The sequence below is a fragment of the Vicia villosa genome, linkage group LG5 (genome assembly GCF_029867415.1).
Source record: "Vicia villosa cultivar HV-30 ecotype Madison, WI linkage group LG5, Vvil1.0, whole genome shotgun sequence".
Lineage (NCBI taxonomy): Eukaryota > Viridiplantae > Streptophyta > Magnoliopsida > Fabales > Fabaceae > Vicia > Vicia villosa.
Window position 1 is genome coordinate 65,959,399 of NC_081184.1, and position 9,743 is coordinate 65,969,141.

The 9,743-nt window shown below is 43.8% G+C and overlaps 1 protein-coding gene across 1 annotated transcript; it reads left to right on the forward strand.

Annotated features, from left to right (window-relative positions):
* The first annotated feature begins 278 nt into the window (after positions 1-278).
* Positions 279-2,251, forward strand: LOC131604768 (uncharacterized). Its single transcript, XM_058877189.1, has 2 exons — positions 279-1,762; positions 2,155-2,251. The coding sequence occupies exons 1-2, from the start codon at positions 279-281 to the stop codon at positions 2,249-2,251; spliced, it is 1,581 nt and encodes a 526-aa protein (XP_058733172.1).
* Positions 2,252-9,743: the final 7,492 nt, after the last annotated feature.

Below are 9,743 nucleotides of genomic sequence, written 5' to 3' on the forward strand. Positions count from 1 at the left end.
TGTGGGTGACTATTTGGTTCTATTGATGATTATGGTTCTTCTGGTTCTCTGATCTATGCCGGACCTTTGATCCTATGACATCTTCTTGCTCGGAATTATTGCCTTGGTCCCTCTATGTCGTGGGGACCCAATCTGCATCATTTTCATCATAGCATGTTTACATTTCAAAAAAAAAAAAAAGAAGAAAGAAAAGAAAGAAAAGAAAGAAAAGAAAAAAGTTAATTCTCATTTGCATGTCATTTTTCAGGGTATCCAGAAAATATCAATCTCTGTCAAGAATGGATAACAACGTGACCGTCAATCAAGGAGCTACAAGGCGCACACACACTTATACTTTCCATCGCGAGGGTATGGTTCAATTGGGACAATTGGGTGAATTGGTCACTGGTCATAATGAAACAGTGTTCAGTGACAATTATGGCAACATATTATCTCTTCTGTATTCGCGTGTCGACGAATGGGCCTTATCTACTCTTCTTCAGTTCTACGACCCAGATATCCGTTGTTTCACATTTTCGGATTATCAGCTAGCTCCCACTCTTGAAGAGTACTCTTACCTCCTCAACATCAAGATTCAACACAGAGTGCCTTTTGTTTGTGTCCCAGAGAAACCTAGGTTGGATTACATTGCCAACGCTCTTTATTTGAGCTTGGGGGATGTTCATGATAACTGGAAGAAGAATGGTGATACTCATGGCTTCTACATGAGTTTCCTGGTTGAAAAAGCTCAAGAATTTGCTGACAAAGGAATATGGGAGGCCTTCAATGCTATTTTGGCCGCTCTGATCTATGGAATTGTGATGTTTCCCAACATTCACAAGTTCGTTGACTTGGCTGCTATATGTCTTTTTATGGACAAGAATCCAATACCCACCCTATTGGCTGACACATATTATTCTATTCACTCTCGGCATGGTAAAAGGGGGGCTATTCGAGGTTGCTTGTCGCTGTTATATAAATGGTTCAAATCTCACTTGCCTGCTAGTGGTCCGTTTGTTACCTCTACTCAGAAATGGTCTCAGAGAATCATGGGACTTACTGCAAACGATATAGTATGGTATCAATTCCGAACAGGCATATCTGAAGTCATTATTAGGTGCGGAAACTTTGGTAACGTCCCGCTCATTGGGACAAGAGGATGTATTAACTACAACCCAATTCTAGCTCTTCGTCAGTTGGGTTATACCATGAAGAGTGGGCCTTCGGATAGGGAGATTTACCAATCCGTGTACTTTGAAAGGGGAGCTGACCCTGTAGCGCTTGAGGAAATCAGGAAAGCCTGGAATAACATTCATATAGGTGAGAGATCTACTCTGGGAGCCAAGAATGCCATTGCTATGGAGCCCTATACCGATTGGGTTAAGGAGAGAGTCAAGACACTTTTGTTACCATTCCCGAGGGTCCCTCTCTTGTATGCACAACCTCCGAAGATATCAGAAACTATGGTATCAAGAGAACGTTTTGACCAGGTCCGCGTCGCCAATTTGAGACTGAAAGAGAAAGATAGGGATATGGATTTGAAGCGCTATTTCCTTAAACAGACAAAGAATGAACTGGCCCGTGAACTTAAAACTCTCAAAGGAGAGTCTTCTCAAGCCAGGAAGAGAGTTAGAACTGAAAAGGACGGAAAAGCTGTTGTTGCTCCTACTGAAGATCCTCAAAAGGTTATAGAAAAGGCTATAAAGGAAGAAAAAGAGAAGCTCAGACGAGAGTATCAAGAAGACCTGAAAGCCCACAAGCTCCGACTGGAGAAAGAAACCAAGTATGAGTTGAGGACCATGAAGAAGAAACTGGAAGAAGAGACCACTCAGAGAATAGCAGTTGAGACCCAACTAAAAGGAAGTCACCTCCGCACCGCCCGACTAGCTGAAGAGAATGTCAAGCTCAGAGATCAAATGATGAGTGAAGCAAATGCACTTGAGAAGACCTATATCCCAGAATGCAAAGGGTGTGAAGAACTTAGGGATTGCTGCAAGAATCTAGACAAACAGTTATTCCGAAAAGATGAAGTGATCCAAAGCCTTGTCAAAGGAAGAGATCGGGAGACGACTAAGAAGCTATTTGACGAAACAAAGAAGTGGAGTGACGCCCATTTCAGACAAGGAGGGCCTTTGTTCTACATTGAGATGAATTGATAACTGAATTTGTTTGTAGATCACCACCAGATTTGTTGGATGGGGTCTCTATTGCTCTTTATATTGAAACATTGTTATTTGTGTTTGAACCTACTCGCCTTAGGGGGCTATTATGAATGAAATGAATTGCTTTCCGTTTTCACTTGATATCTCTCTCGTCACGTTGTTATTTGTTCTTGACTATCAATCTTACTTTGGATACCCTGAAAATGACACAACACATCATATGCACACATGCACTCATACATTCACATTATCACATTGCATTTTTCAGGTTATTGCACAAGAAACTAATTGGGGTCCTTTTCAGCAACAGATTTCTTTCCCGACGACGAAGCTGACTTTCTTACATCCTTACCGCACCAGGAGTAACGAGAGAATCATGGAACAATTTGAACAGAATCAAGCTGCCCTCCGTAGGGATATGGATGTTATGGGGGAGAGAATGGCCCAACTTATGGAGACTCTCCATGCCGTTGTTCAAGGACAGGATGAACTCAGAAAGAGTGTCGCTAGTTTGGTCAAAGATACTCCTACCAATTCTGCTGACGGAGGGGTGAAAACTAAAGAGACTCCTATTAATGAGACACTGAAAGTAGTGGACGACCACCATGAGGTTATTGATCTTGAACATGATCTTACTGCTGAGTTGACTGAGACTGCTAAGATGTACCAAGCTCTCGAAGAACGCCTTAAGGCTGTTGAGGTTGCTAAAACTTCGAGTTTCGACACTGCTGCTATGTGCTTGGTACCTGGGATTGTTATTCCCCCGAAGTTCAAAGTGCCGGATTTTGATAAGTACAAGGGAGTTACCTGTCCAGAGACTCACATCCGCTCCTACTGCCGTAAGATGGCCGCCCATGCTGAGAACGAACCTCTGCTTATGCATTTCTTCCAGGATAGTCTCACTGGAGCTCCGTTGGAGTGGTATATGAAACTCGAGAGGTCTAATGTTAGTACTTGGGGAGAACTTGTCGATGCCTTCTTGAAACAATACCACTACAATACTGCTATGGCTCCTAGCCGTGCCCAGCTGCAGAATATGTCACAGAAATCTGAAGAGTCCTTTAAGGAATACGCCCAGAGATGGCGTGAACTTGCTGCTCGAGTTCAACCTCCCTTATTGGACCGAGAATTGATTGATCTGTTTATGGGAACTCTGAAAGGGCCGTATCTTCAGCACATGGTTAGTAATACTTCTCCTTCCTTTTCGGATGTGGTTATCATCGGCGAGAGAGTTGAGAACTGTGTCAAGGCTGGTACCATTCAAGGTGTCACTAATCCTAGCACCTCAGGAGGTAATAGTAAAAAGCCGTATTCTGGGTTTGTGAAGAAGAAGGAAGGTGAGACTAGCACCGCTTCTGTTGACCAAAGCCGAGCTCCTGCATATTCTACTGTTCCGCCTCCTTATTATCCGATGCCTTATGCTGTTCCTGGCCCATATGTCCCTCAAGCATATGCTACTGCTCTTCCACAACCATGGATGGCACCCCAACAGCCTTTCGTACCACAACAACAAGCTGCTGCTCCTCAGAATCGTCAACAGAACCCTAGGCCTCAAGGTCAGAGGGGTCCACAAAGAACAAGATTCCAAGATAGGCGTATCGATCCGGTTCCGATGTCATATGCTCAGCTTCTCCCTCAGTTGCTTGCTGGTCAGTTGGTACAACTCCGTGAACTTGGACCTCCACCTAGTCCTCTCCCTCCCGGTTATGATGTTAATGCTCGATGTGAATTTCATTCAGGGGCTCCAGGCCACACTATTGAAAAGTGTAGAGCATTCAAATTGAAGGTTCAGGATCTCCTTGACGACAAGCTTATCTCGTTCGCTCCTACTGGTCCTAATGTGCAGAATAATCCCATGCCTCCTCATGCTGGTACGACCAATGCTATTGAGTTATGTGAGGATCAGATCCTGGTTAATGATGTTAATGAGGTTAGGATGCCGCTAGCAGTTGTCAGAGAGTATCTTATGCAACAAAAGGTTTTGTGTGAACTACATGACTACTGTTTGCAATGTTCTTCTAATCCTGAGGAATGCACTAGGTTGAGAGAGGAAATCCAGAAACTAATGGATGAAGGTGTTCTTAGAGTGGAAAGGGTCGTTCATGTCGAAAATGTGGCTACTTTAGAGATCCCTTACCACCCTGCTGAGATATCAAAGACTCAGGGCACTTCTTTGGTCATTCATGCTCCGAGTACTCCTTTGGTCGTTCAAGCTCCGAGGACTCCATTGGTTATTCAGGTTCCAAATGTTCCTTCGACTCCTTCAACCTCGTCTATTGTTCCCTCTCCTGTGAATGATTCTAAGGCTGTTCCTTGGAGTTATAATGCCGTGTATATTCGAGGGAAGAAATATGATTGTCCTCCAGTGGGTAATTCGAGCATCACTAATATTACTGGCACTAGTGGCATTACTCGTAGTGGTCGGATCTTTGCTGCCCCTCCTCCGCTTCCTAAAGAGACCAATAAAGAGGCTAGTACACAAGCAAAAGGAAAGCAAGTTGCTGTTGATCCTCCTGTGACACGTAATGCACAAGATGCCGAGCAACTCTTGAAAATCATTAAGAAAAGTGATTACAAAGTGATTGACCAACTTGATCAGACTCAAGCCAAGATCTCCATCTTGTCTCTCTTGGTACATTCTGAAGCTCATCGTGATGCTCTGATGAAAGTTCTGGCTTCCGCTCACGTAACTCAAGACATTACCGTGCCTCAGTTTGAAGGGGTTGTGACCAACATTGCTGCTGGTAATTGTTTGGGTTTTTCTGATGATGAGCTTCCACCTGAGGGTAGAGCACACAACAAAGCGTTGCATATCTCCGTCAAGTGTCTGGATGCTGTGTTGTCTCGAGTTCTGATTGATACTGGTTCTTCTCTTAATGTGATGCCCAAGACTACTTTGTTTAAGCTGAGTATGGATGGGATTATGATGAGACCATGCACTATGAGTGTCAGAGCGTTTGATGGCTCCAGAAGGTCCGTAGAAGGGGAAATTGATCTGCCTGTTTTGATTGGCCCTCACATGTTCTATATTGCCTTCTATGTCATGGATATAAGTCCTTCATACACTTGCCTCTTGGGTCGTCCTTGGATCCATGCTGCTGGGGCTGTGACATCTACCCTCCATCAGTGTTTGAAATTTGTTGTGAGTGACAAGATTGTTGTGATCACTGGTGAAGAGGATTTGATCGTCAATAATCTGGCGTCATACCGTTATGTTGAAGTGGAGGGAGAGATACAAGAGACACCTTTTCAGGCCTTAGAGATTGTGTCGGTTGATAAGCTCCCCGTGGTTGAAAATAAGAAAGAACTCGGAGCACCCCTCTCGTCTCTGAATGATGCTAAGGCCTTCTTAGAAGCTGGTACTCCCCATAGTGCCTGGGGAAAGCTGATTGATGTTCATGAGAAGCGAGACAAGTATGGCCTTGGGTATCAACCACCTTCCTCTACTCAGCTCAGCATAATTCCTGGAAAGAAGGTGATTCCCCCCATTTCTCAAGTGTTCGTCAGTGCAAGCACCAGTTCTGGAAGTCAGGTTCTCGCCGTGGATGATGATGATGAAGAAGATCTCTCCAGATTCATTTGCCATGCTGCGCCTGGACAGGAGCTCAACAATTGGACTATCTTGGACGTCCCCAGAGTCACTTTTATGGAGATGTAATTTTCTTGTTTCGATAAGTCATATGCTTCGCCCTAAGCATTTTGACCGCTTGTATAAAGAAGGGCCCCCATGTTGTTTCAATTTGTTTAATATTGAATGAAAATCATATCTTCGCATGCAATTACTGTTCCATTTCTTTCATTTTGTTTTTTACTTTAAAAACTTTTTCAAAAATGGAAAAGCTTTTCTTTTCCCTTTTCTTTTTATGTGTTGCACTCTAAGGCATAAATCATCCATCGTGCAGATCTGGCTCGAATTCCATCAAAAATGATAATGTTACAGTTCCACGTCTTAATATCCTTGAGAATCCAATTGACCAAGCTGATGAGGATAGTGGGGAAGATTGTGAAGTCCCTGAGGAATTGGCAAGACTTTTGAGACAAGAGGAGAAATCTATTCAGCCACATCAGGAAGCCATAGAAATCATCAACCTCGGTTCAGAAGAAGCAAAGAGAGAAGTCAAGATAGGTGCCGCTTTGGAAAGTGATGTAAAGAGAAGGTTGATTGAGTTGCTTCGAGAGTATGTTGACATCTTCGCCTGGTCATACGAAGACATGCCTGGTTTAGACACGGACATAGTCATGCACAGGTTACCGCTCAAACCAGAATGTCCGCCTGTAAAGCAAAAACCACGAAGAACTCGACCTGATATGGCTTTGAAAATCAAGGAAGAAGTTGAAAACCAGTTGAAGGCTGGTTTCTTATCTGTGTGTGAGTATCCTCCTTGGATTGCAAACATAGTACCCGTTCCTAAGAAGGACGGAAAGGTACGCATGTGTGTTGACTACCGAGATTTGAATAGGGCAAGTCCGAAGGATGATTTCCCTCTGCCTCATATTGATGTGCTAGTCGACAACACTGCTCAGTATTCGGTGTTCTCCTTCATGGATGGTTTTTCTGGCTATAATCAAATAAAAATGGCTCCTGAAGATATGACCAAGACTACTTTTACCACTCCGTGGGGTACGTATTGTTATAAGGTGATGCCTTTTGGTCTTAAGAATGCTGATGCAACATATCAACGAGCTATGGTGACCCTTTTCCATGATATGATCCATAAGGAGATTGAGGTGTACGTCGATGATATGATTGCAAAATCCCAAACTGAGGAGGAACATCTGGTATACCTTGAGAAGTTATTTGCTCGTTTGCGAAAATTCAAGTTGAGGCTTAATCCAAATAAGTGCACTTTTGGAGTACGATCTGGAAAGTTACTTGGATTCATTGTGAGTCAACGAGGGATTGAGGTCGACCCTGACAAAGTAAGAGCAATACAGAACATGCCAGCGCCGAAGAATGAAAAAGAAGTTCGAGGGTTCCTTGGAAGATTGAATTACATAGCCAGGTTCATTTCTCATCTCACTGATACTTGTGAACCCATCTTCAAACTGCTGCGCAAAAATCAAGATATCCGTTGGGATGATCGTTGTCAGGAAGCCTTCGAAAAGATCAAGCAGTATCTCCAAGAGCCGCCAATTCTCATGCCTCCGGTTCCTGGGAGGCCTCTTCTTATGTACTTAACTGTGCTTGAAGGATCTATGGGGTGTGTGCTGGGCCAACATGACGAGTCTGGTCGAAAAGAGTGCGCCATTTATTACCTGAGCAAAAAGTTTACCGATTGTGAATCCCGCTACTCACTACTCGAGAAAACTTGCTGTGCTTTGGTATGGGCTGCTCGCCGACTGAGGCAGTATATGTTGACTCACACCACTCTATTGATCTCCAAAATGGACCCGATAAAGTACATCTTTGAAAAGCCGGCTCTTACAGGGAGACTAGCCCGATGGCAAATGCTTTTATCAGAATACGACATCCAGTATGTCACACAGAAGGCCATCAAAGGAAGTGTCCTTGCAGATCATCTGGCTCATCAGCCATTAGAAGAGTATCAGTCAATGAAGTTTGACTTTCCTGATGAAGATATCATGAAACTGGATGATAATGAAGGACCCGAACCAGGAGAGCGATGGACTCTCACGTTCGATGGTGCATCAAATGCTATGGGCCATGGTATTGGGGCAGTTTTGACTTCTCCTCGTCAAACCCACATCCCTTTCACAGCTAGAATATGCTTTGATTGCACAAACAATGTCGCAGAATACGAAGCTTGCATAATGGGTCTCGAAGCGGCCATTGATATGAGGATCAAGATCCTTGAGGTTTATGGGGATTCTGCCCTGGTTATACATCAAATAAGAGGTGATTGGGAAACACGACATCCCAATTTAGTTCCTTATAGGGACTATATCTTGGAGTTGTTGCCCGCTTTCGAGGAAATCACTTTCAATCACATCCCCCGAGAGGAAAATCAATTGGCAGATCCTTTGGCTACTTTGGCGGCTATGTTCAGAGTTAGCTCCCCTAAAGAAGTACCAGACATAACGATCCTCCGTTACAAGGAACCTGCCCATGTATTCCCTGCTCATTGTCTCACTACTGAAGATGTGTATGATGAAAAGCCATGGTATTACGACATCAAGAGGTATGTTGAGAAGCAAGAGTATCCCGAAGATGCTACGATTGGTGATAAGCGAACGCTTCGAAGGTTAGCATCCAAGTTCTTCTTGTCAGGAGACGTCCTGTACAAAAGAAACTATGATTCAGTTTTGCTCAGATGCGTGGATAGACACGAAGCGGAATTGATCATGCGGGAAATTCATGAAGGATCTTTTGGCACTCACTCCAATGGACATTCTATGGCCAAAAAGATCTTACGAGCAGGGTATTATTGGATGACAATTGAAAGTGATTGTTATGTGTATGTGAAGAAATGTCACAAATGTCAAGTGTATGCTGACAGAATCCATGTTCCTCCAACTCCTTTGAATGTTCTGACATCACCTTGGCCCTTTGCTATGTGGGGCATAGACATGATCGGACGGATAGAGCCGCAAGCTTCGAATGGACACATATTTATTCTTGTTGCTATCGACTACTTCACCAAATGGGTTGAAGCTGCTTCTTACAAGAATGTGACCAAGCAAGTCGTTACTCGCTTCATCAAGAAAGAGATCATATGCCGATATGGGATTCCAAACAAGATCATCACTGATAATGGGTCCAATCTTAATAACAAAATGATGGCAGAGTTGTGTGAAGAGTTCAAGATTGAACATCACAATTCATCACCCTATCGGCCAAAGATGAATGGCGCCGTCGAAGCTGCTAACAAGAATATAAAGAAGATTGTCCAGAAGATGGTTAGAACGTATAAAGATTGGCATGAGATGTTGCCATTTGCTTTGCATGGCTATAGAACTTCTGTTCGTACTTCAACTGGGGCAACTCCCTTCTCTCTTGTCTACGGCATGGAGGCCGTACTACCTGTCGAAGTGGAAATTCCTTCGTTGAGAGTCTTGATGGACGCCAAACTCGATGAAACAGAATGGGTTCAAACGAGGCTTGATCATCTCAATCTAATTGAGGAAAAACGCTTATCTGCTATCTGCCATGGCCAGTTGTACCAAAAGAGGATCAAGAAAGCGTATGACAAGAAGATTCGACCTCGAGAATTCCACACAGGTGACCTAGTTGTAAGGAAGATCTTGCCAATTCACACCGATCCAAGGGGCAAATGGACTCCCAACTATGAGGGACCATACATTGTGAAGAAATCATTTTCAGGTGGTGCTTTAATCCTGACGAAGATGGATGGGGAAGACGTTCCGCTTCCAGTCAATTCAGACTCAGTCAAAAAATACTACGCATAAAAGACCCGCTAGGTCGACGTACCTAGGCAAAAATAAGGGCATCCCGGCAAACCAAAAGGGTTTGGGCAAAAATTAGGGATAAAACAAAAAAGAGAATAACCCGCTAAGTTGAAAACCCGAAAGGGCGGCTTAGGCAAAAAGGGGCATCCCGCTGGATTGAAAACCCGAAAGGGCGATCCAGGCAAAAGTTAGGGATTAAAAGCGAGAGGCTGCAGTCTGAATATCCTTCACAAA

Coding starts and splice junctions, on each gene's coding strand:
- LOC131604768 (XM_058877189.1), top strand. CDS start 279: ATGGATAACAACGTGACCGTCAATCAAGGAGCTACAAGGCGCACACAC. Junction 1,763..2,154: donor CGACTGGAGAAAGAAACCAA/GTATGAGTTGAG, acceptor ATTTGTTTGTAG/ATCACCACCAGATTTGTTGG.